This window comes from Fukomys damarensis, unplaced genomic scaffold (genome assembly GCF_012274545.1).
Source record: "Fukomys damarensis isolate Sample0158 unplaced genomic scaffold, DMR_v1.0_HiC HiC_scaffold_30, whole genome shotgun sequence".
Classification (NCBI taxonomy): Eukaryota; Metazoa; Chordata; class Mammalia; order Rodentia; family Bathyergidae; genus Fukomys; species Fukomys damarensis.
This window is the reverse complement of record NW_022900942.1, coordinates 46,592,749-46,620,228: the sequence shown is the minus strand read 5'-3', so window position 1 is coordinate 46,620,228 and position 27,480 is coordinate 46,592,749. Positions and strand designations below refer to the sequence as shown.

The window sequence follows — 27,480 nt, the reverse complement described above, 5'->3', positions numbered from 1 at the left end:
AGCCAGTTCTTGAGTTTTAAAGGAAAGCCAGAAAAAGCCCTAGTTCTGCCAATGAGTGAAGTTTCTCATCTTGCAATATTTTGCTATCACAATGAACTACAGAAATTTCACTCTTGTGTGTCTTCAGTCATAATTGCTTTCCCTGTGTCTTTGAGGAAAAACGGAAAAGGGATGCTTTTGTAAACTTCACTCATTAGAAAGTTTGAGGAGTTTCTAGAGAAAATGAGGAAACTAATATGAAAGGAAACTGTTAAGTATAAGATTATGAGCAAGCATGTAAATTTTAGAAATTTCTAGCTTTCTAAAGAAAAGTACTGTCAGATAAGTGATGAGAAGAAAAAGATGATAGTTTCCACCAAGGAAAAACAAACTGTTCTACTATACTAATACTATAGAGGTTATACCTCTTGAAAATTATACTGAAAAGGGCTGGCAATTTAGCTCAGTGGTTCTGCCGCCTGCCTCACAAGTACAAACTCTCGAGTTTGATCCCCAGTACCAAAAAAAAAAAGAAATTATAATGAAAAGAATAAAAACTAGAAATGTAAATATGGATGTTTTTTAATTTTAGAGTTAAAATAGTCTATAGAGATATAGTCCAGCTCTCTGATTTTACCAAAGTGTAAACAAAGGATTTTTTAAATAGAGGGAGAAAAAGAATAATTATTAACATTAGGTATATGTACAATTATTTAAAAAAATTAGTAAAAATTATAAGTTATAGTAGAATCAAGGAAATTACTTTCTTGTATAAAAAAATAGTTCACTAAGTCAGTTCATGCTTTACTTATATGGAGATAATTTTATGTAGACCTCACATAATTCATAAGAAACTGTGCCATCATAGTTGATATATATGTTTATGTACTGTGCCATCTTAGTTGAGATATATATATATATATACGTTTAGATATATTTATATATATTTGAAGTTCTTAAAATCTATTTCTGTGAGCATCAAAATATTACTGCAGATCACAGAGGTAAATTATTTGAAGTATAGAATCATGTCAGGCAAGTAGAAAACTGATTCTTAGCCATAGGTGGATTTTTACGATGATTGGGAGAACACTGAGAATTTACTGTCCCAATCAAGATAACTTTAAGTACAAAAGAGCTAGTAGGGTAAAACAAAACATATTATTTGTTCTGTGATAAACAATATGACATAACAAACAAGATAGAAAGAAAATGTCCGTATCTGGTATGGGGAAAATACCTGAGAAAGGGGTTTAAGAGTAATACTTAACAGACTATGTTCAACCTGTCAAAAATAAAATGAAAATGCTTTAACAGGATTTTTGAAGGGAAATATGTCTCATATTGTTATTTTGGTGAATTGGTGACTGGATGAAATATTTCCAGAAATATGGAGACAGCGAGAGAGATAGTAAAACATATGAATGGCCATTAAAACCAAGAAAATGCAAAGGGGATTATTGCAGAGGTGGAACTGAGTCTAAGGCCTCCAGCCAGATCAAGCCTACAATGTTTGGTCAATACAATGTTTTTAAATATATAAAATTTAATATGTTTAGATTGCATATAAATCTAAAATAGAAGCCAAAATAATAGCAATATTTGAAGAGCAGTCAGAAGCGGATCTGCAATGAAGACTGAGACAGGCAATGAGAGAAAGAGAAAATGCCGTAAAATGTCAGGGGGAGAAAAGGGAGTGATGATCTTTGCATCATGCTGAAAGAACAAGTGTCATGAGGATGAAAATGTGCCCATTGGATTTAGCAGCAGAGATAGTAGAGATAGGAGATGATGGGCTTTAGAGTGTGTGGAAAATGAGGAAATGGTACTGACAGTGGGATTTAGCCAGGAAAAAGAGACAGTCAGGGAGCAGTAGCTGCAAACAGATGAAAGTCAAAGTGGGGTTTTGTTCAGTCAGGTAAGACAAAAGATACACAAGTGTACATAGGAAAGGGGCAGTAAAGATGAGGAGGTCAGAAATACAAGAGAAGAGATTGACAATAAAATGAGATTCAAATATTATAGTAATTGGAGTCTGTATCACAGTAGAATTGTCTTTAGTCAAGAGAGGGAAGACTGCAGTATAACTGCAGGAAATATGGAAATAACAGCTACACATTTCTGATACATAATGTTTACATTCCTTGTATGGAGTTGGTACGTGTATATAACACATCTGAATTTCTTTCTTCATCCCTTCTCCCTCCCTTCATCTCCTTGATCTTCCCATTTGAGAAAGACAATTCTTTTTAAATTCATAAGTGTGTTAGTAGTGTTCCCACATTGTTCTCAGTTTTGCCTGCAAATCGGAAGGTGAGATGGTGTACTTAAGTACGGTAGGAGTGGTAGGGAAGGTAGAGGGCTGATAGAGGGTGAGATTGAAAGTTTGGAGAGTGGAAGTTTGAAATAGCTGCTATGGAGACATTGAGAAGAGAAGGAAGAGAGGTAATTAGGAAAACAAAACACGTGGAATTGCTGATTTTAGAAGTAGTAGTTGGTACTGTCTTATTGAAGCACTGATGTAGTGATATACAGGGATGATCAAAATACATGGTTCCTGTTTAAATTTTTGTTTTAAACTTTATTACAGTAAAAGACATTGCCATTCATCCCCCTGAAATACTTCCTCTGACTTCAAACACATCCTGTCATTCTTGCCATGTTCTGAAGCAGTTCTAAAAGTCCTTTTTCATGAGTAGCTTTATAGGTTGATCAAAAATATGGTGAATGCTGCTGCCAAGCACCATCCAATAGAAAAGTAGATTTCTAAAAATATGGCATTGTGTCCTCATCTACCTCGTTCACTGTATCTGGCCCTGTGCAACTTCTGGCTCTTTCCTAAAGTTAAAATGACCAAGAAAGGTAAATGTTTTTACATCAAGGCACCCATGGCAGAACAACTAAAAACAGAACAGGGATTTCTAGAATTGTTTCAGAAAGTGGCAAGAATGATGTGTTTGGAGCATATGGGAGTATTCTGAGAAAGATAAATGTAAGTGTATCTTTTAGGGGGTACTGGGGGTCGGGTCCTTGAGCTTGCAAGGCAGGTGCAGTGCCACTGAGTTAAATCCCCAGCCCTAGTGTATTTCTTGCTGTGATTTTTTGTTTTTTTTTTTTTTTTTTTTTTTTTACTTTACATGCCTGTAATCCTAGCACTTGGGAGGCTGAGGCAAGAGTATCACTGAGTTCAAAGCTAGCCTGAACTGCATAGTGAGACCCTGTATATAAATAAATAAATAAATTGGAATAAATCTAGTATGAGGCAGGAAAGTTTTAACACCTCATTGTAATATTGTAATAGCTACATATGCATATATTATGTACTTAAACTGATTTAAACCAAAATTGTTAGTCTAATCTGAGTTCATTAGTACAAGGTATCTGAACTTAGAAGATCAGAGGAATCCAGTAGGAAAAAATAAGTGATTACATAAAGGCATTTGAATAAGGGTTTTTAATAATACTCTATGGGCAAAACAAAATGTATGTGATTTTTCATGATATAATTAGAAGACTTCATTTCTGGAAACTTCTGACTCAAAAGATTCTTACTCTGATTTCTTCAGGGTGTCCTGGTAGAGCATGGAGGGGATAGGAATGCCATGGTCATGTGCCCCAGGGCTTTATCCTCCATGCTGTCCTATTCATAGAATGAAAACAATATGAGACAGTAATTACTAATATAAATTATATTATTTGTGTAGTAATTAATAATATAAATTTGTATAAGATTTTAATGTTTAAGGGTTTATCAAAAAGTCCTAATTTTGCTTATTAGACACAGCATATCTTTAAAATATTAGATACTCTTTAGTTCCTACATGGAAACTAAAAGCCATGTTATTATAGGAGATATTATGAACAAAGTCAAGGACATTTAGTTCCCATCTTTAAATCACAATTTCTGTGTGTGGTTCTCAGGGATGTGTATTTTAGAAAATAGCCTGGGTAGTCGTAATAATGCCTAATTTAGGAAGAAGCACACAAAATCCTGTCTACACTCTGGTTATGCTTGTTTTGTGAATTTGTAAGACTTACATGTCCTGCTTATAGCTTGACTTGTGTTCATATTGTTATGCTATTTTTAGTACATATTTATGCATGTTTTGGGCTACTGGAAATACCATGGAGCACCAAAATTGCCTGGACAGTGTTAAGTGAAATCATCATTATGAACCACAAGTTTTTGATATGTTGATTCTGTGTTTGCAATTCCATTGAGCAGTGTAAGAGGACTTGTAGACATAAAATATTGTCACAGTTTGATTTTTATGGCTGAGAGTTATTATATATGCTCATATTTAGTGACCCTCTGCTCCTATTCCTTGCTTTTCTCCAATAAGAAATCCCCCGTCACACCTAAAAGTGAGGATTTTGATGAATCACACTTACTACCCAGGCAAAGATTTTTTACAAAAAAGCTCAACTCAATGGAGGCCTAGTGTAAATTCCAGAATTTTAAATTCCAGTAATTCACTTGATAACTGTACAGTAAATGCCAATAGGAGCAAACATATGAGAAAGCCATACCAAATCTCACCTTATGTGAATTATATATAACTACTAGCAATGAGGTGGCATGATTGATTCTCTTTAAGTTACTCACACAAAAATAATTAAAGCCTTTCGTTTTTATCCTTATTCATACTCTTGGGCTTCATCCTATTACAAAGTTCTGGGTCAGCTGAATGCCAGAGCAGAACCTACACAAATGACAAGAAACCCACAATTTTATAGCTCAAAGATGGCTGTCCCAATTATGTTTTTTTTTTAATGTTTTCTTTGAGTCCCTCTAAAATGCTAATTTTTTTTTCTTTTTCTGCCCTTTCTGTTACATTCTCATTTACCTCAGTGGATGTTGGTTCTATGGTAGGATCCACAATCAAAAACAAAGATTTTAAAATTGCTATTCATTTACCCAGCGCTGCTTGCTATTAGTGACCATGAGTCCGTTCTGAAGCCTCCATGATGGAGAACAGTGTGTACATACTGGAGTCATCTTGAGTGTATGAAAACATAAAAGGACCTGCAGCATGCTTGTTTAGGATTTTTATAAAAGTTTCATTGATTCTAAATGTCACTTTTCCTTTTGGCTCTGTTTGATCCAAGGAGACAAGGAAACCTCATGATAGCCCCTAGGCAATTATTTTATTCAGTAATCAGACCTCAAAACATGTATTTCTGTAAATGGCAGAGAATGAGCTACTTTGTGATATTTCTTGATTAGGTGAGGTTAATGTGAATCTCTTGCTTGGACAGAAAGGAAGGGCCAAATGAAACTGGAACTCTTAATAAATTCTTAAGGAGTATCTTTAAAGGTAAGTCAACTTTCCTCCAATAAATAATACATGGGAAATATGCCTTCCCTGAATGTAAACCACATAGTCTGATTTAGAGAAACTTAGATGGTCTTTTTTTCTCTCTTTCTCTTTTAGGCAGGGCTCAAAAGATCATCCTGCCTCATCCTCCTCTGGATTGTTCTTTTGGGGGTGGGTATCAGATTGAACTCAGGACCTTACACTTGTGAGGCAGGCACGAAGGCACGATGCCACTGAGCTAAATCCCTGGCCCTGGAATGTATTTTTAAAGAGTTTGTCACAAAAGTTTTGTTGGGAATGTAGGAATCCAGACTGGCCAGTATATCTAAAATGATACCTTGGTGCAGTATAATTATTTTATGTGTTTTATATGTTTTTTGGTTTGTTGCCCTGGTTGTTAATCTGTTAATGATAATTAATTTGATAAAAGACTTAAAATATGCTATTATCAGTGATTAAGAGCTAGGGGTGCTCTACTCTGACTGAATTTTAGGAGTTTCTTTTAGTTTATAGCACCTTTATTTACAATATCCAAATTCAGGAAACTACACATATATGTTGGAATGGACATTTAAACTACTATAAAATATATATACAATAGGATATTACTCACCAATAAAAAGAAAGTATCTATATGCAACAACTAAAATGAATCTTAAAGACATTGTGCTAAGTCAAGTAAGCCCGTTTCAAAAATTTGTATTCTGTTTGATTCCGTTTACATGGCATTTTATGAAAGACAGAATTATGGTAGTGGAGAACATAGTGTTTGTGGGTTTTAGGGTATAGATGAAGTGAGCTCCAGAGAGGTTAATTAACTTAAGATAACTGTAGAGTACCCAATTCTGTCTGACACCAGAGTAATATTCTCCACCATTATGCTGTCCTATTTGCTCCTCAAGGTCGGACTCCTGTCTTTCCTATACCCTGCACATTAAGTTAGGTGTTTTGTGCTTCTAAAGTACCTGTTACTCTCATCCAGCGATCACTATTCTATCCAGCATAACTAAGGGATTTGGCATAAATCCTGCAGCAGTATAGCCACATCTTTCTGGAGCCAGGGACCATGCCAGTACCTTTTTGATAATAAATGCTAGTAAATTATCATTCTTTTAACTGATGTTTCTTACCTCAGCCCCTTCCTTCATCATTCCCCTTCCATTCTTCTTCCAAGCTTATCTGCTCCCTGTAACATCTTGTATACTGCCATCGTAACACCTGCCACATTGTATATTCATTGTTTAGCTGCCTATTTCTCCTTGTTTTCCTATAAATATTCAAAAGTAGTTTCTCCTTCCTTCATGTACTTCCATGTTTGCATACAGAACTGATTGATGTTAGGCTCTCAAATATTTATTGAGTGAATACATATATGGAAATAAAATTTGTATTGATGATTCATGAATGGGACAACAGAAAAATCTGACAGTGGGTGTATGGAAGATTTCATCTATGAAATTTTATTCTTTAAATTCTTTGGTCTCAAAATATTTTGATCATTCACAGGTCCACTTATGAGAGTATGAAGATTTAGTTGGCACATTTAGGAAAACCGTTCTTAAAACAAGTTCTAAACACGATGGTTGTGTGACATCTGGCTTCAAATTCATTAGTTGCCGAGTATGCAGAGAAATTATAACTAGGAACTAGCACAACATAAAAATCATGAATTCTTTCTTTGAATGTAGTAGGTGGAATTTAAAGACTTGCTTGGATCTCTCTTTGCTTTTGCTGTTTGACTAACTTGGCACATTAGCAGATAATATTCCATTATAGATCAAGCAGACCATTTTTGCTAGATTGATTTATTGAAATGAACAGCTAAAACAAATTAAATCCCATCATCACATCTCTGCATTAATTTTAACATGAATTTAGTTGGTGTTAAATGTACATTTGTTTTTATTGTCTCAGAGATTGGACTTTTCTTCCAGTAAAGCAGAATAATGTATCTATATGGTATTCTAACTTGAGCAGTACATAAAGATTAGTAAATAAGGCCCCATTAAAAATACTTATAATGTAAGTAACATGAGTCCCAGTAGCATTTCTAATGTCCATTAATGCTTATTCTGAGGATCAGAGCTCATTTTACTGAGCCATTTAGTCAAACCGTGTGATTATTTAGAAAGTTAATTCATGCATACTAAAATCTAGCTTAAGTAATGCAGAGGGTAGGAGGTAAAACTCTATGGAGACGATAGTCCTTTTTGTTATTTAATGATCAGCCATAATTAACTTGCAAATTTGAAATAATTAGAACAAATTAAAGGTATTTAACTTTGCCTCCCTAAAGAAAAATTCAAATTGCACCAAATGCAGCTTTAAATTATTCAAGTCTCAGAGGTCTAGGCTAGATTTTTTTTTCATAATGCCTTCTCTATGATGAGAATACCAATCTGCTTTTTGTCAGAAGGCATCCTATCAAGTAATTGTTCTTTGTGTTAATAAATGACAGCTATTCTTCTTTGTAAAAGTATTTCAGTCTCCCAAGACTACATCAGCATTTCTGTGGCATTTTAATTCAATAAAACAAAAGGTTAATGTTTTTCTACTTTTTAAGAAATGCAAATATAAATGGTTTTCAATTGGTCCTGAATGACATTTAAAATTTGCTATTCAGGCTCAGATATACTATCACGATATGAAATTTGGGCAAAATAGAAAAAATTTAAGGTGATTTGGATTATTAGAATTTCATTGAACTTGAAGAACTGAAAATGTTTTTCTATTTTCCATCCAAATTCAGGGTTTCCCATTTAGTGTTTATCGTTTATAATACTAAAATATGAAGTGATAGGTTAGTAAAATTTTGGTGACCTAAGGGTAACTTGTACAGTGTAGCAGCCCTAAATGCTATGGCTTCAAATCCCTTCTGCTATCTTAACTTCGATCATTTTGCTGTCATTTTTAACAGCTCCAGCAGTTGCTAAATAAGAATGACAGGAAAGTATTCCCATTAGTTCCATCCATATCACTGAATTATGTGAACATAATAATCTTCCCAGTGGATTTTGCACAAGTTTTATCTGGACTGTTAAATGATAAATCACACTTTACCTGGCATTTGAAGTGTGACTTTATGGTACATGGGGAAATGTATCAACATTTCTTCAATTTAGTATCTGGGTTTAACATACAGTTACTATTTTTGATACATATCGGTATATTGTAAAATTCTTTGGTATTTTTTTTCAATTTTTTCTTCTACTTTGTTTTTTAATCACCTATTGAAATAAAATTTACAAAAAATAAGATACACATACCAAGTTTGATATGTTTCAACAAATGAATTTACCTGGGTGACTAATACCCTAATTAATATATAAAGTATCTGTCACCCCAAAAAGTATCTTATGCCATGTTTCAGTAAGTTCCTTCATAAGTTCCTGCCACAACAATCTAATTTCTATCACTTCAAATTATTTTGCATGCTAAATCTAATAAGTGTAATAATCATACATTACATTACACATGTGTGGCAACTCTTGCCATAATGTTTTGGACATATGTCGATATTGCTGCATGTTTCCATACTCCATTACTTTTTTATTCCTTAATTATAATCCATTGTGTAAATATATTGCAATTGGTTTATCAGTTCACCTGTTAGTGGACATTTGGATTGCTTCCATATTTTTTTGTGTGTGAAGGGGTAGGACAGCAACTGAAATTCTATAAACATTTGTATACAAGTGTTTAGTAGCACAGACTTTTTTTCTCCTAAATAAATATCAAGGACTGAGATTATAGTAACATTGTAACTCTTTTGTAATTATAAATAAAACAGCAGAACTATTTCCATGGAGCTAAAAATGCTCCTTGATTTATAAGGAGCAAATATCCCAAGAAATCCATTATAAGTTAAAAATATGGTGAGTTGAAATGTATTTAATATACCTAACCTACTGAGCATTATAGCTTAGCAACACAGTACACAATAGAGAATCAGTTGTTTCCCCTGTGGTCACATGGCTGACTGGGAGCCATACCTCCCTTCCTCAATATTGGAGGAATATTGCACGTATTGTACATATTGCTAGTTTAAGAAAAAAATCAAAATTCGTAGTGGATTTATACTGAATGTGTATTACTTCATAACACTGTAAAGCTGAAAAACCATATGTTGAACCCTTGTAAACTAGGGACCATTTATATAACGATTCTACTAAGAAAGTATCAGTTACTATATGTCATTGCCAAGGTTTGGTATTTATCTCTTTTAATTTAACCATTTGGGTGGTTATGAATTGTCCTCTCATTATAATTTTAATATGATCTTCCTTGAAAACTGAGGATGAGCATCTTTTGATGTTATTTATTGGCCATTCATATATCTTTTTTGTGAAGTATATATTCAGATCATTTAACCAGTTTTAATAGGATATGCAACCCAATTTATGGAACATAAATTTCTTTGTATATTTGGCATACAAAATGTTCATCCGATACTCATATTGTGAGTATTTTCTCTCAGCATGTGGCCTTTTTTTCCTTGGTGGTGTTTTTGAAGAGCTCAAGTTGTTAATATTGATGAAGGTTAGAAAGTTATCTTCTTGTGTTTTCCTCTAGAAATTGTATTCTTTTAAGTGTGATATTTAAGTCTGTGATCTATTTGAAATCATTTCTGGGATACTATGAGATAGGACTCAAGATTTTTTTTGTGTGCAGATATCACATTATTCCAGAATCATTTTTTGAGGAATTGACTGATACATTTTTTAAAGACAGTTGTGCATATATATCCACACAGATACATGGATTTATATTCCACTGATCTATATGTTCATTTTTTCACCAGTAACACACAGTATGGATTACTTGAGCTTTATTGTAAATCATGAAATCAAGTAGAATAAGTTTTACAACTTTTTTATTAAAAATTATTTTAGGAGGCTGTGCCTGGTAGCATATGCCTATCATCTCAGCATTTGAGAGGCTGAGGTAAGAGGATTACAAATTCAAGTTCTACCTGTGCTTACTAGCAATAACTTTTCTCAAAATAAAGAAAGAATGGGGGATGTAGCTCCAGTATGAAAGTTCGATCCCTAGTACCACCAAAAAAAAAAAAAAATTTTTTTTGGTTATTCTAGCTTCTCTCCATTTTAATTCAGTTCATTAATTTTTAAGGAATTTTGAGGAATTTAAGAAATTTTAAGGAAATGTGTTGATTTGTTCAATTTGAGGAGAGTTGACATACTGAAATCATTGATACTTCCAATACATGAAAATAGTACCTCTCTCTTTATTTGAATCTTTTTAAAGTAATTTAATAATGCCATTGATCTTGCACATTGTTTCATTGTTTAATGGTAGTATATAGAAAGAGTATTGGTTTTTAGATACCTACTTTTATACTACAGTTTGCTAATTGCACATATTCTATCTACTTTTGTTTTCTATTTGGTAGCTTTCTTAACATTTTAAAATTCACAATCACATTATCTGTGTGTAACAGCTTTATCCTTTTCTAGATGTTACATCTTTCCCTTTCTTTTCCCTTATTTCATTATCTAGGACTCCAATAAACATAAAATAGAAGTAGTTAAAGAAAACATCCTTACACTGCTCTCACTCCTAAGGAAAAGGCATTCAGTAACTCATTAATAAGTTAGATTTTTGGTAGGTGCCCTGTATTAGTCTATTTTTCATTACTTTAACATAATATCTGAGGCAGGCTAACTTAAAGGAGCAATAAATTAATTTAACAGTTTTGGAGCCTGAGAGTTTAAAGAGCACAGTACTGGTTCTGGCAAGGGCCCAGTAGCAGATGGAAGTACATGTGGGAGGAAGAGGTCACTTTGTAAAACCAGAAGCCAAAGGGAGTGGGGTCCCACATGCTCTTCCAAGGTCATTCTTCCAACTGATACAAGGTCCTCTCACTAGGTCTCACCTCTTAAAGGTCCCATACCATTTCCCAGTAACACCACTATGCGGATCAGGCTCCCAACACATGTACTTTGGGGAAGTAAACCACATCCAAGCCATAATATGGTCTTTGTCAGATTGAAATAGTTATCTTTTATTCCTAGTTTCAGAGATTTTTTAAACATTTATTTTTTTCTACATTTATTAATATAATCATCTGGTTTTTCTGCTTTATTCTTTTAGTGTGATCATTTACCTGGACTGATTGGAAATGTTAGAAACACTGCGTTTTTTAAAAATCCTCACTAGGCCATCATATAGTATCATTTTACTTATTGCTGGATTTTTATTTTTAACTAATATTTTGTTAAGGATTCTTGTGTCATATGTTTATGAGAAATATTACTTAATATTATTTCATTATAATCAGATTTTCATATCACACAGTAACATAAAATGTGTTCAGAAATGTTCTGTCCTACTTCAGAAAGGATTTGTGTGACATTTCTTCCTTGCATGTAGTACAATTTACTAACAAAACTATCTGGGCAGTTTTGGTTTTTGCTTTTTGTTTTGTTTTTGTGTGATCATCTTTGATTATGAATTCAATTCCTTTACTAAGTATGAATCTATTAATATATTCTGTTTCTTGAGTTAGTTTGACAAATTATATTTTCCAGACATGCATGCATTTCATCTGTTATTGACTATATTGGCATAAAGTAATATATATCCTTATTATTCTTTTACTGTGGGTAGGTATTCCACCACCTCTTTATAGTGCTATAACATCTGTGATTTGGAATGGGGGTTCATCAGTTTTATTAGTCTTTTCAAGAGGCCAACTTTTGTGTTTCTTTCATGTTTCTACTATATGTCTATTTCATGGAGTTCTACATTTTATTATTTCCTTCCTCTCCTTACCCATATAGTATCTAGCTTACTCCTCCACTTTTGGCTAAAACTTTTGCTCAAAGAACTGCTTCAAATTTTATGTTTTCTTTTCATTTACTTAATACCTATTAATTATTTTAACGTATTATAATTTATTCAGAAGTGTGTTCAATAACATCCAAATACTTGGGAATATTTTTTAGATTTTTTTCTTTTGTTTGTGTTTTGGTGCTTTGTTTTATTTTTGTTTTGTTTGTTTTGTTTTGTTGTTTTTTTGAGACAGGGTCTCACTGTGTAGTTGAGGCTGATCTGGAATTCACTGTGTAGCCCAGGCTGGTTTTGAACTTCTAGTGATCTTCCTGCCTCAGCCTCCCAAGGGCTGGGATAACAGGTGTGCACCACCACACCCAGCTTGTTTGTTATTTTGAGATGAGATCTTGCTGCTTAGTCCAGGCTGGCCTGACACTCCAGTGAAGCCATCCTGGCCTTGTGCTCTCAATCCTTCTGCCTCAACCTCACAGGAATTGTGGGTATGTACCACAATGTTCAGCTTATATAACTTGTTTTGTATTACTAGTTTAACTCCCTTGTGGTCAGATTACCTATTCTATTTCATTCTTTTGAAATGTATTAAAATTTTCTTTATCACCCAGTATATGATCTATCTTGGTTTATACATATCAGATTAAATTATTGAACAATGTTGTTCTATTCTTCTTTAGCCTATTGATTTTTTTCTGTCTCATGTCCTTTTAACTGATAACAAGGGAATGCTAAAATCTTGGTGTATTATATGGATTTCTGTACTTTTTCCTTTAGTATTATTCTATTTTGAAGCTCTATTTTAAATGCATATGTATTTTTATTTATTTTTCTAGAAGTTATCCATTTTATCATGATATTTGTCTTTATCTCTGGTAAAACTTGTTTTTCTTAATGTCTGCTTGATTTCATATTATATAACCATTGCAGCCTTCAGCATGTGTTGTTCACATGGCACATCTCTATCCTTTATAGAAAACTATTTATTATTTTATATTGCAAGTGTGATTCTTGAAAACAGTATATGCTTCTGTTCTGAATTACCTTAAGTCTTGACAGTCTATTCCATTTGAGTGCATAATTCATTTAAATTTAATTTATTGATACTAGTAGATTTATATGTCTACCATTTTGCTTTTTATTAATCTTTTCTACTAATCTTTTGTGCTTGTGTGTGTGTGTGTGTGTTTGTTACTGGGGATCAAACCCAGGGAGGGCCTTGACGCTATATATTCCCCGCCTTTTTTATCTTTTTATTTTGAGACAGGCTCTCACTCAGTCACTAAGTTGCCCAATTTGAGCTGGAATTTGAAAACCTCCTGCCTTACCCTCCCAGAGTTATTGGATTACAGATATGTGCCATCACACCTGACTTTCTACCCTTTTTTTGAGAGAGAGAGAGAAAGGATTACTTTTTTCAGTTTTTTCATATAAACCCCTTCATACAATGTCATTTTTGCTTCAAACATTTAATGTGTGTGTGTGTGTGTGTGTGTGTGTGTGTGTGTACTAGATATCGGACCCAGTACTTCTCAATGAGCTACATTTCCTGCCCTTTTTAAAAGTTTTAATTCTGAGACAGCATTTTACTAAGTTGTCTAGGATAGCTTCAAACTTATTGTCTTAGTTACTTTTCTCTCATTTCTGAGATAAAATTCCTGATATTTAAAGTTAAAGGGGACAGGGTTTACTTAGCTCACAGTTTGTAGAGGTTTCATTCTGTAATCGGCTGGCTCCAAGGCAGAGTGGCACCTGCAGAGGGGCATCACAGTAGAAACAGTTTATGGCACCTACACAGTAGTAAAAGCACCAAGGGAACCTTAACACTGTCTTTCTGCGCCTTTTAACTTAGTCCCAGCATCACACACTCTAGATTCAGCCACCTCTAAAAAGCCCCATCTAAGACAGCATTAGGTTTTAGGGGGCCATCTAGATACAAACCATAATAATTATGATCCTTCTGCCTCGGCCTCCCAAGTAGCTGGGATTGTACGCATGTTCCACCATGCCTAGCTTCATACTATTTTTTGAATTTTTTTTTTTTTTTTTTTTTCCTGTACCGGGAATTGAACTCCGGACCTTCCCATTGCAAGGCTGGCGTGGCACCACTGAGCTAAGTCCCTTGGCCCTATAGTTAATATTTTTTTAAAGAAATTAAAAGAAGTGGCTGGGGATTTAGCTCAGTGGTTTGGTGACCCACCTTGCAAGCACAAGGACCTGAGTTCAATCCTTGGTACCAAAAAAAAAAAAAAAAAAAAAAAAAAAAAAAAAAAAAATTAAAAGAAGTTTTTAAAAATATAGCTTTTTATATTTATCTACACATGTCCTATTTCTGATGCTCTTTGTTTCTCTGTATAGATTCAGATTTCCATCTGGTGTAATTTTCCTTTAATTTGAAAAACATCCTGTTTTTTCTTGTAATGCAGGTGTGCTGATAACAAGCTATTCCTGGTTTTGTCTGAAATTATTTCTGTTTTTTACTTCATTTTTGAGGCGTATTCCCTCAGATAGAAAATTCTGAGGTGATAGATTTGTTCTTTCAACATTGTAAAGCTACTGCTCTACTGTCTTTTGCCCAGTTATTGTTCTGATGAGTAGTAGTAGTTAATTGTCCTGAATGTCATCACTTTTGTATGTAACTGACTTTTTTTCTGGTTGTTTCCAAGATTGTTGTCTTCTTTGGTTTTAGGCAGGTTGACTATTATGGTAAATTTTTTAAAATCAAATTTGGGAGATAGTCTGTCATTTTTAAGGATATATTTCTTCAAATGTTTTTCTACCCCAGTCTCAGTCACTTATCCTTTGGGACTGCAGATATGCTTGATAGACAGCTTAGTATTATCTCTAAGATCCCTGAGACTCATCATTCTTGACTCATCATTTTTCTTCATTCCTTTTATTTTTTTTCTGTTCTTCAAATTAGATCAGTTCTTCAAATTGATTGTCATAAAATTCACTTGCTCTTTATTCTTTAATCTCCATTTTCCAGTCTTTTGGTCACTGTAGTTTTCAGTCCTAAAATCCCTCTGGCTCTGTTTAGAGTTTCATTCTTTGTGCTGAAATTGCCTGTCTGTTCATTCATTAAGACTATGTTTTCTTTTATATACATCAACCTATAAAAGCTCCTTAGGATATGGGGTACATTCTATCATAAACCCATCATAAGTTGAAAATTTTGTAAGTCAAAAATATATTTTATTCACTTAGCATACATCATAACAGTGTAGCCTGCCTTAAAACATGCTCAGAATGCTTATATGAACCTGTATGGTTGGACAGAATCATCTACTTTGAAGCCTTCTATTATAACTAAGTGTTGAATATCACATATAGTATATTCTATTACATATATATATATATATATATTCAGAATACTATATTGAAAGGAAAAGACAAAATAATTGTATATGTGTGTTTTGGTACCATCATATAAAGTCAGAACACTGTAATCAACTATTCATAAATCAAGAGACATCTGTATTTATAGTGATGGATTTAAATAAAGTTCTAATCTTCTAAGTCCAGCATCTGGACCATCTTTTGATTGATTATAATTGGCTATTTTCCTTGACTATAAGTCATATTTTCTTCTTTACATGTCTGGTAATTTGTATTGTACCCTGGATATTATGAATGATACATTTAGAGATATGAATCTTATTATCATTCTCTGAAGAATGCTGATTTTTACTCTCATCAGCAGTTGGTGCTCTCATCACCAGCTAGTCATCTTGATCTTGAACTGGTTTGGTTTTACACTGTTTAAGGGAAGATCTCTGGAAAACCCATAATGTTTCTCAACATCCTTTATATTGAGGGGATTTGATCGCCAAACTCTTCTTTGTGTATTTTCTTGGACCTAGATTTTAGTTTGTGTTGTAAACATTTACAGTTAGCCTTCTAGGATATGGACTTTCTGGTATCTCAGCTGAAGTAAGGACAATAATGATATCTTTGCATTCTACCCAAGAATGTAAATTTCTCCTAGCATTATCCAGTCTGTGGTATTTATTTCCTTATAGCAGTCCCTCTTTGCTGAATGTAATGGAAAAGAGAGTAAACACTAGCGTAAGTCAACTAAGCTAAAAGTTGATTGTTTAAAAATGTAATTAAAATTAATAAGGCTTTTTTAAGATGATAACCTACTATGAAAGAAAGAAAGAAATTACCAATATTGGCATAAAAAAATCAGTATCCATTCTAATGATATTTTTAAAGTAAATAATGATGTATACAAGCACATTGATAAATGGTAAATTTTTTTGAAATCAACAGTATTCGAAATTAATGCCAAAAAAATAGAAAATCTGAAAGCCCTATATCTGTTAAAGAAATCAGTTTGCTAATTAAGAATGTAATAAGTACAACTATTTTCATAAATAAAACTATAGACTCTTCAAGTCTTCATTTATGAATCTTACCCAACATAGAAAGAAGAAATAATATCAATATGACACACATTTATTCAGAGTCTATAGCAGGTTTATCACCCTTGGCACTATTGATTTTTGATCAGGTAATTCTTTATTTGGTGGTGATTGGGTGGTGGGTGTCTTGTGTATCATAGAATATTTAGCAGTAACTGGGTTTAGTGGTGCATGCCCATAATTCCAGCACTCCAGAGGCTGCGGCAGGAGGATCACCTCAAGTGTAAGCCCAGCCTGAACTACATAACGAGACCCTATCTCAAAAATATATTCAGCAGGATCCTTGACTTTTTTCTGTTAGATACCAATAGCAATCCTAATTGAGGCAAAAATTTCTCCAGAAATCGCCAAATGCTGCCTGTATGGCAAAATCCTCTCCTTCCTACACCACTTTCAGAATCACCAGAACTACAGTAATAAATTTTCCTAACTCTTTTGTGGGACTAAAACAGCTAAAGACATAAAAGGAAAAGAAACTAACAAGTCATTCTTTCTCATGAACATAGATACATAGATTTATTTTTAATCTTAACAAAATGTTAACAAATTAAGTAAGAATATAAAAAGAATAATATAGCCTAAGTAATGCAAAGTGAGCTCAACGGTGGAAAATTAATCAATGTAATTTGCTATATTAGCATAATAACAATGATTAAAAAGGAAAGCTTCATCTCAAGGAAAAACATTTGATATAATTCATCCAGATTCATTCATTATGGGGTGAAATGACTTCTCAGTAAACTAAAATGTCTGATCAAAGGTACTGAAAAAGTTACATCTCTTTAATGATGAATACTTTACAGAAAAAAGTTATATGGGAGGCTCTCACTAGTATGATCAGGCATGAAAAATACTGGAAAGAAAGAAAACTGTCTTTATTCTCAGATAACGTGATACTCTATGTCCTATGGAACCTATAAAAACAACTACTAGAATTTTTCAGTAAATTTAGTACAAGCAGAAAGTACAAGTTCATTTATAAAAATAAATTATATTTCTGTATTAAACAATAGTAATTAACAAATAAAAAGTACTTGCAGTATCAAAACCATGAGATACCTAATGATAAATCTAACAAAAGAGGTACAAAAATGAAAAATATCAAGCTCATGTTAACAAAAGAAGTACAAAAATTTCTACATTAATAACTACACAATACTCCTTAGGCAAATTTAGGAAGACTTCAGAAAAAGATACGTTATTGGATTTGAACATATTGTTTATATTAGTATAATAGTGTGAGTGTTGTATATAAATATCAATTTTTCAAGTTGAGGGTTAGACTCAATGCAATTTCAGTAAAAATATCAGGCTACTGTTGTACAGAAGTTGACAAACCTATGCTGAAATTTTACGGAAATGTGAAGGGCCCAACATAGCAATCATTGCTGCTCCAGTAAATTGAAGGGCTTATACTACCCAACTTCAGATATGTTAAAGTTATATAATCAATGCCAGTTAGTACACTAACTAAATAAATAGACCAATGAAAAGAATAGAGTCCAGAAACAGATATATGCTCATATGCTCAAATGCTTTTTGGTAATGATGTCATACAATTCAGTAACGCTAAGTATACTGGATATAGATCTGGAGCAGAAATCAACCTTGATCCCTACCTCACATCATAGACCCAAATTATTTTGATCTTGAAGTGTGGAGTCTGAGTGTTGTGAGAAGGAGGATAGCTTGGCAAAGAATACCAGAAATTTTGCAGGGTCTGGAGGGATTCCATTCTGGGGCTTATACTGTGTTAGAGGTTAGAGATTGAGCAGAATAAGGAGGAGGGTGTCTAGGTGGAGGTTGGCCTTGCACTGAGGTCTTGCTACTGACATAAAGGAGGGCTTCCTCACAGTATGGGTAGCCCAGTCTGAGATGCGGGGGAGAGTTTTGTAAGGGAGGGCTAATAATTTTTTCTTCAGTTCTCATAGGTTATTTGGAACTAACCCCTGTGACAAAAGATGTTAACAAGAGAAAAATAAACGTAATTTATATAATGTATTTCATATATACATCATATATATATGTGTAAATGTCATATACACAGGGAATGAGTAGTTCTCAGAAGTAGTTTTGAAATCTAGCTTACATATTATCTTAAAGAACAGTAAAACTGTAGAGAAATGACAAGACAGAGGAAAAGCACTTGATATTTATGAGCTGAAAATTGGGGAAAGAGAAATAAAGATTACTTAATAAAGTGTGTTAATGTAGATTCCTCTGGTATCATTTCTAGATGATAAGGGTCTAAAGTTGTTTTTAGTGGTCAACCTTTGTTCTCCCTAGTAGAAAGGGGGCAAGAGCAGGATAGCTTTTATCTCTATAAATCTATGTCTTGCTTTAGGCAAATAGAGGAAAGCCAGAGAGCTTTCTGCATCATTTATTTCCTTTTAATTGTCCTCAGTCCAATAATCCTCAGAGTAATGTTTATACAGAGGTATACTGAACCTCCTCCCATTTGGGGGGGTGGGGGAGGTTTTGTTTTGTTTTTTGTCTTTTTGGGTGTGGTTGTGTTTTTGTGTGTGTGTTTGCAGTTTGGGGGATTGAACCCAGAGTATTCTACGTACTAAACAAGAATTACATCATTGAACTGTACCCCTAAGATTTTTTTTCAGCTTTAATTGAGTTTATTGGTACATTTTAGGGATACAGTACAGTTACATTCATTGTTGGGATCTTGTACCTCTACATGACAAGTCTTGATTCTCATTTTTTCCCCTTACCCCTGCCCTCCCTTCACCCCCTCTTCCCTCCCCATCTACAAACACTTTATTTCCGTCTTTTCATTATCTCACATTTTTTTCTTTTCCCTTGTTACCCTTCCCCTCCCCATCCCACCTTCCCTACACCTTTAGCTCCTTTCTTCCCATTTCTAAATGTCAGTAATCCTACTAGGATCTTATGTATTATTGCAGATTATTCACACCAGAGAAACTATTCGGTATTTACACATGTGTGACTTATTTCACTTAGGAGTATATCTTCAACCCCTAAGATTTTTAAAAGGTGCTTTACACAGTTCTAGTTTCATAGTTACTAAACTCTTCATCTTTGTGGTGATTAGGTAGAATGTCAGTTTGATTGACTTTGGAATCTGCCCAGGGCATTGATGGAGCAGCACTATTCTGGCTTTGTCTGGGTGGTTCATGGAGGTGTGGCTTTGGGGAACTATGTCTGGTCCCTCCCTACTTCCTCTCTAATGTTGCTCCCCTGCTCTGTTTCCCAGCCAACATGAACTAAACAGCCATGATTTTTCTGCCTTAGAGCCAGCTGACCATGTACTGAATCCCCTGTAGTTCTGAACTAAATTAAACCTCTACTTGTTGAAATTTTGGGTATTGGGTATTGTGTCCCAGCAACATGAAAACTGGTTTATACAGTTCTCAACCTTTTCAAAAATGTTTTCTTGTTACCGTAATTCTCACGTTTAACCCTGGGTAGACATTAGTATCACCTGTGGAACTTTCAAAAGGAGAAAGCAGTAGAAAGAGACAACGTTCCAGGCCCAGCTCAGAATAGCTAATTCAGTTTCATTGAGTAAGTGGAATTCAGTTCATCACTCTTATTAAACATTTTTCAGATTATTTAAACTTATAGCTAGGCTATGAATCAGTGCCTAAAATCAGCATCTTTCCTGAGACCACTACTTATAAGAGAGACCCTTCTCTGTGTTTTCTAATAAACAGAGACAGGAGTATTAGCATTTTTCTTGCAACCCTCTTTTTATGAATCTCACCATGTCCAGTTTTACTGCAATCCACCCTTCCTTTTATACACTTTGCTTTCCATCATTATCTTACTAGGACTTTGACATCTGACTCAAAGTCACTTTCTCCACACAGCTCCTACTGTCATTCTGTGAGATTTCAATATCTTTGTTGGTCTGTCCATTGCCAGAGCTACAGAGTTTTCATCTTCCTCAGTTGTCTCCAGCTCCCCTCAAGTACAGCATGCATGGCCATACCCATAGTTTGCCGTCACCTTCTGTAATTTCATCACAGAATTCAGTGATTCTCTGGAATCCCATCCTTGTGACCCAGCCTTTCTTTCAGTTTGCTTATGTTTTCACATTTTTTATATACACTATGCCAAGGGTTTATATGTTTTTCTTGTTTTGTTTTATTTTTGTTGTACCTGAAAAGGAGATACCTAAACCTTTCTCTTCATTTTTCTACCACTCTTTCATTCCTCACTGCTTTGCTTTCTTCTCCCATTTGTATTGAACCATAAGGTTGACCTCAGATACTGTTTATTAGTCTGCTACACCATCTCATTAAAATCCTAACTCAGATCCAGCTCTCAGACTGTCTTGTGTGGAGTTGGTGCATGTATGTAGCACATCCCAATTTCTTTTTTTACATTCCTTATTCCTTTTTCTCCCTTTCTTCTGCTTCTACCTCTTCATGCTCTTCTTCTTTGAGAACAAACTCTAATTCATCTCATTTCTTGTACTCTATTCACTAAACGGCACTTGAGGAACTTTTTAGAAATTCAAATTGGATATGTAATTTGTCTCCTTAGAGCCCTCAGTGACTCCACCTTGCCTGTGAGATAGAGTTTAAGACCCTTGATATGGAAAATAGATCCTCTCACAATCCAAAATGTCCCTCTTATCTCCATTCCTTATTCCCCTATCATCAAATTTTATGCTATAACAGCACCAAACCACTTAACTTGCCAAAAATATGTGGTGAAGTTTTATTTCTTGGTATATTTGCTAATATTATACTGTTTTCTTCTACCTAGAACATTCTTGCATGCTTACTTAGCCCCTGATTATCCTTTAAGATTGACTTTGAATCTTTCAGGAATCTCTCATGCAGACAGAGCTAGGTTCTCTGCCTTGGTGTTCCCATAACATCCTGCATATTCCTGAATACAGAATTTATTATATTGTATTAAAAATTCTGTTACCACCACTAAAATCACTGTAAGAATAGCAACCAGGTCTTGCTTGTGTTTTTTATACCCGGCATATATCAAGAATTTAGTAAATTTTTTTTTCTTTTTTTGCCCACCCCAGCTCCTTAGCACATATCAGGCCTATAAAATATGATGAATCTATAAATGAATGTTGACTAGGCAGTTTACTGAGCAGAAATAAAGAAAGTACAAATTATGGAAAGTGAAGTCATTCCCCCCACCGCCCGTGGCACAGAGAAGATTTGGCGTTGCTAAGTGAGAATGGAACGACATGGAGGCACTACTTTCATGATAAAGTTGATACTTTGTTTCGGCATGAGTTGGTTCCAGAAAGATGACCAGATAACCCCTTATGGCTTGGTATTGTGCGCTGGATCAGGCATCAGTGTTGGAGAGAAGGTGAACTAGAGGAAACTGTTTAGAAATCTCAAAGATACAGAGGTGTGGCAACCTAGTGTTAAGCAAACAAGGACAATACAGAATCCTCAGGAATGTCTGCATGGGAAGGGGAAGGAAGTAGGAGAGTTCCCAGTAAAAGAGTCTTAAGTAGAATCTTTCTGAAACTAGGTATCAGTCAGGATAATATATTACGAAGGCTAGAAGAAAAAAAAAATTTAAGAAAGGAGTCAATTGCTGTGAGACAATCAGTCTGGTCAAAAGCAAGACTTTAAAGAAAATCCTTTGATTTGTTCTTTAGAAACTAGTTCTAGTAGGTTTGTTGGTTAGAATAAATTACCGTTTTCTGGAAATTCAGCAAAGGAAGAGGAAGAAAATAGTAATGGAAGAGAGTTGGTAGGTTTTTGTTATTTAATTACAAAAATATCTGCCTACTGGAAGAAATTTAAACATTCAGAATTACATAAATTAAAATATAAAAGCCTTTCCCTCAGTCACCCTATTTCTACTTTTCTTCAGTTTGTCATTTATCCATCCAGAACTTTGAAATTACATTATATTTTCTGTTATTGCAAACTGTTTTGATTTAATAGAGCATCATGAGGTTTTTCCACATTAGTATGAAGAACTATGCCATTCTTTTTAATGGTTGAATAATGGTCTTTTTAATGGATATGTACCATCATTTATTTATTGCGTTGTATTTCCACTATTACAAATAATTCTGCAGTAGCCATCCTTGAATATTCTCATGTTGTTGCTCATGTAATTCTGCACAATAAAATTTTAAAGTAGAAATGTTAAGAGAGGTGCATTTTTATTCTGTGTTGACAAATCACTTAAAAATAACTAATACCAACCTGCAGTTCTTCAGTAGTGTGTTAAAGAGACCTTATGCCCTTATCCTCACTGATAATAGGTAAATATTCCCACCTAACAGAAGAGTTTTGGGGTTTGGGGTTTTAGGCTTTACTTTTTAATGGAAGATTTGCTCTTTTTTGGAATCCTAAGACAGAATCCAGTGGGTAGAAAGAGTTTGTAATAAGATTAAGAAGATTTTTTTTATATAGTCACCTTTATTTTAGGGAAATTGGAAGGCATATTCCCTGCTGACAGGAGGATTATCAGGATGGGATTTTTAATAAAGTACAGATTCTTTATGTAAAACAAAAAATCAGGAAGCAATCCATATTGAGAACACAAGCACTGGCTAGTATTGACCTGAGAATGAATGAATTTGGGGGAAGCTAGATGTCATGGTCACATTAATTTTTCTCGTTGAATAAATACAGATGCAGTTGTTGGGTTTGCCTGGTTTAGGTCATAACTGAGATACAAGGTATATTCACATTGAAGCTTCAATTCTCCCTAATTTCCTGTCCTAGCAATATAAATTATATAATCTATGACAGACATCTACTGATAGTTTTGCACAAGAAAGTGATCTGTATTTTGGTAAAAAAAAAAATTAAAAGAATATAAATTTTTGTCACTATGCCTACATAAAGCTATGTACTATATTATTTTTATGTGAGTCACTGTGAACATAAAGCTATTTAATTTATTGGTTCTTATTAATATAAGTTATGGTGTTAACAAACATTACTAAACACAAACCAGTGGCATGTATAACTTTATATGATTTGAATCCTAGCCATAGGCCACCTGAGTGAAGAAATAGGTCCAGTAATGCTTCATTCAACATTTTTTGGTCTGGAAATTATCTCTCTTTCTAAAAAGTTTAAACATCTTAATTCTTAAAGTCTTACTTTTCCAGTAGCTGTCTCTATCAGTTTCTGTCTTTTTTTTTTTTTTTTAAGTTTCACATTGTTTGTGGGCATAGGAAAGGTAAAACCAAAGTGGCATGAATCTGTGGGAGATGTAACAGAAACACATCAGAATATTTCTCCCCACAATAATAAAATATAGGCAGAAATATGCTAATAATGGGAACAAGTTTATTTTATTAATGAGAAGAAAAACAAAATAAATGTGTTCATTTTCATTAAAATGCCCTTTATTCTATTTTTGCTTTGTTGACTTTATAATTAAATTATGTAAGGACAGAGTCCACTTCTTCCACCTGCACTATTGCATTGCTCCTTACATACCCTGGGTACCTAACAAACACTAAAACAATTAAAAATGAGAAATACAAATGTATTTTGAAGCATATGGGTGATATTTTAACCCCTTATGTTCATTTTTAGTACTTGGAATATACTTTAGATATGCAAGTCTTGTTTTAATATACTTTTTATTTCTGTAGATATTCAAATGTTTAGTCATACTCTGATTTTATTAGTAATTTCATGGCTTTGAATCTCATTTCCCTAACTCCAAATGTAAACTTTTTGAGGGTAAAGATCATTGCTTCTATAAAATTGTTGGGGCAGCATACAAAATTGATCTTTAGTAAATTACTCAAAATAAAAGTAAGATAAAAAATTTTAGGAAAATAAAAAATAAAAAGTAAGTTCTTACTGTCATGAATTCCCCTTCTACACTCCCTACAGTTCATTCACATTTTCTCTTTCAGTTTATTAAAGTCAAAATGCAATGGATGGCTGCCTAGAACCTCATCATCCTTTAAAAAATACCAAGACTCCCCAAATGGTGGAGAGAACAGGAAAGAGAAAAAGACAGTTGGGTTTCAGTCGCATATAGAAGATGATGCCAAGTGGATGTGTCAAAAAAAAGATACATGTGGCCCCCAGAGAGGTAAGTTTAACATCTGTAGTAGCACAATGATAAGCTGCTTGGGGAAGGTGGTTGCTGGTATTTGCTAGCCATTTGCTAGCCAATGAACAGATGATTTCTTGAAACGCTGAGCAGAAGTTAATGGTATAAACTTACTTTTCCTGCTAGACCACAAGCAGGACATCTACTAAATTAGTAAAATGTGTCTGCATTTTTCTTAGAATACTGATAAGGGAAACTCTGTCCAGCTTGAGCCTCTTTTTGCAAGCAACAGACTCTTAAGTATTAATCAGTAAATATGATCATAGACACAAAATATTGTCCAAATTGAGTAAGGATGACAAGAAGTTGAACGTAAATCTCTCCTGGAAAAGTAAACCCTAACAACAGCAGTTACTCCTCAATTAACTTAAAACACAGGGCAGAGCAAACATGGAGAAGGGATCATGGACAGCTCCATGTTGTGGTTAAAACAAAACCTCATAAATCTAAAGCAGATATTAACTAGCAGTCTTTCAAGTGCTAGTAATGCTTCCTATTTTTTATGTGGTAGATTTTTTAAAGAAATCTGTTATAAATAACTTAAATGTTGAAATTAAATAAATTAAATGTGAAATTTAATTATGTTTCCTCATTGTTCATGGAGTGGCCTTTGACCACTGTAATCTTTCCTAGCAGAATTAAAATAAAGAAAGGCTTTGGAAGGGAATGAGCCTCACTGGACAGAAGAGCTGTATAGGAAACAAAGCACCAACAAGATTTCTGAGCCCTTCTGCTCACACCTCTTCAACAGACGTCTTTTTTTTTTTTTCTACCCACAATGAGTAACCCTGATTTCTTTCTTTCTTACCTCTTTTTTGTACCCGGCTACTACTATCTTTCCACTTTTTATAATTTTTATATTTTTATAATTTCTTTAGCTACTCTCTTATTTATTGATTGATGGTGCTTTATGAGAAGATCTTGCAAGTGTATATCTCCCTGCCTTTCCACTTCTGCTGTCTGCTTTGTCATGATTTTTTGTTCTAATTAATCTAGAATTTGTTTAATCCTATCCTAGATAAGTAAAATATGAAAACAAGTCCAAACTTCAGATGGGGACTTACAATCTGAAACCAGAGCAAAAGTATGGAGGTATTTTTGTTTTTGTTTTTTACTTAAAGTAAATGTTCTGGAGACGTTCGTTGCTTTAGAACAGCATAGAAGCTTCTTAGTATTTGCTACCAAAAACAAAAATGGAGTTGAACAGACTTACTACCTAAGAAATAATTTTCTCTACTTTCTGTAGCAGTATTCTTTCAGAGATGGGAAACTTACTTCAGCTTTCTCTATTCTTAGTCATTTTACTTTGGAGAATGAAGAACCAGTCAGAATTAGTCTGGTGATTACACCACAAGGCTCAACGTAGTCTTCTGTTAACTTGTCAACAAATTCATGTTATGTGTCAGCACTAGAATAAAATGGCAAAATGAGAAAAATATAGTGTAATAGCAAAGGAACAAATAACTTGTGTTATTGGCTAAGACCACAGTAACATTAGAAAGCAGCAGTTGAAAAGCACTTTGAGAAAGGTATCATCAGGCCAGCCCTTGCTATGGTGGAGGTTAATCTCTCCAGGGCCCAGCTACAAAAGCCAGAAGCCTGGAAAGGGCTTGGTCCAAAAAAAATCAATTTCTAATTTGAAACAAAATCATTTTTGACTAACAGAAGTTCAGAACCCATTACTTTTTGCTGTACAGTCTGCTGACATTTCAGCACTTTCTGTTGTGTACAGTGAATCCTAATAGTCATTTTATAATGTTGCTGTACCAATCAACTTAACAAAGAGAAGCTATTACAATTCTGCAGTTTTCAGGAACAATTTTTACTCATGGTTTTATTTTTTTGTTGTTGCTGTTAGTAGTTTCTCTCTCTCCCTCTCTCTCCCTATCTCTCCCTCCTTCTCTCTCTCTGTCTGGAAGGGAGGTTGTAGTATTGCAGAGAAAAAAATACAGAAAACTTTTTCATCTTTTTAAAATAGTTTGCATGTTCAGATAGTCACAGGAACCATTAACTTTTTCTATTCATGAAGAAAGACTGTCTTCTGTTTTTCTTTTGTTATTCTAATATGGAGTCACTAGCAAAATTATGTCCACGTTATCATTAAAAGAGCTCAGGTTGCCCTCTGAAGCCATTCTGCCTATTGCAGGGCTAGTATACGCAGATTATTATGCATGGCAAAGTTATTGCATTGGCCTTTGCTGTGGCACCCAACCAAATGGGAGACATAAACTTTCCAAGGTGTGCTATAGTGGGTTTTGATACCCTGTTTATCATAAGGCCAGTGACCTAGCACTAATTGCCCACATTATACTGCCTGATTTGACACCTTCTTAATTAATTTCCCCTCTTTAGTCTGAGTTTTTTTAATATACATTTTTTTCTGTTTTATATCCTTTGTTTCCTTTGTTCTTGTCCTTTAATCATTAAGTACTACACTGGACATTTATTTCAGGGCCGTTAATCTTTATTACCAGTCTCTTACTCCTTTACCTCTAGTATCCTCCTTAACCATTCTGCCAACTTTATTGATGTTAAACATGTAAAGGAGGCCAGACCCATGACTCGAGAAACAGCCTGTGATCACAAAAAACATATTCAACATTGTCAGAATTGCACCTAAAATATAGATTTTTATATATTTGATATATCAAAATTTAGAATGTTATATTTCAGTTGTTTTTATTTTTCAGTTGTTCCAGCTTCTTCATGGAACAGAGAAATATTACTTCAGAAAATCTAAAGTTGGATCAAGAACTTTTAAAAGGCATTAATCTGGAAACACTCAATTTTTGTTCCTCTTTTTTCCTCTTATGCAGCAGCAAAATATTCTCTCCTAGCTTGCCCTAAACCTCCCTTTCCTGAGCAATTACCCATTCTTTAGTATAAGAGGA

General features: G+C 34.0%; 1 protein-coding gene across 5 annotated transcripts in view; it reads left to right on the top strand.

Annotated features, from left to right (window-relative positions):
- The window catches only part of Kiaa1328 (KIAA1328 ortholog), a 266,616-nt gene that overhangs the window by 180,774 nt on the left and 58,362 nt on the right, over positions 1-27,480 (top strand). For 4 of the 5 annotated variants that reach the window (XR_004514763.1, XM_033757356.1, XM_033757355.1 and 1 more), the window contains one exon: positions 24,387-24,568. Coding sequence is in view for 4 of the 5 variants with exons in the window: in XM_033757356.1 (XP_033613247.1) it covers positions 24,387-24,568 (182 nt within the window). In the remaining variant the exon portion in view is untranslated. Of the gene's footprint in view, positions 1-24,386; positions 24,569-25,607; positions 25,631-27,480 lie in introns of those variants that run through there. The other variant, XM_033757357.1, reaches the window with a different exon arrangement.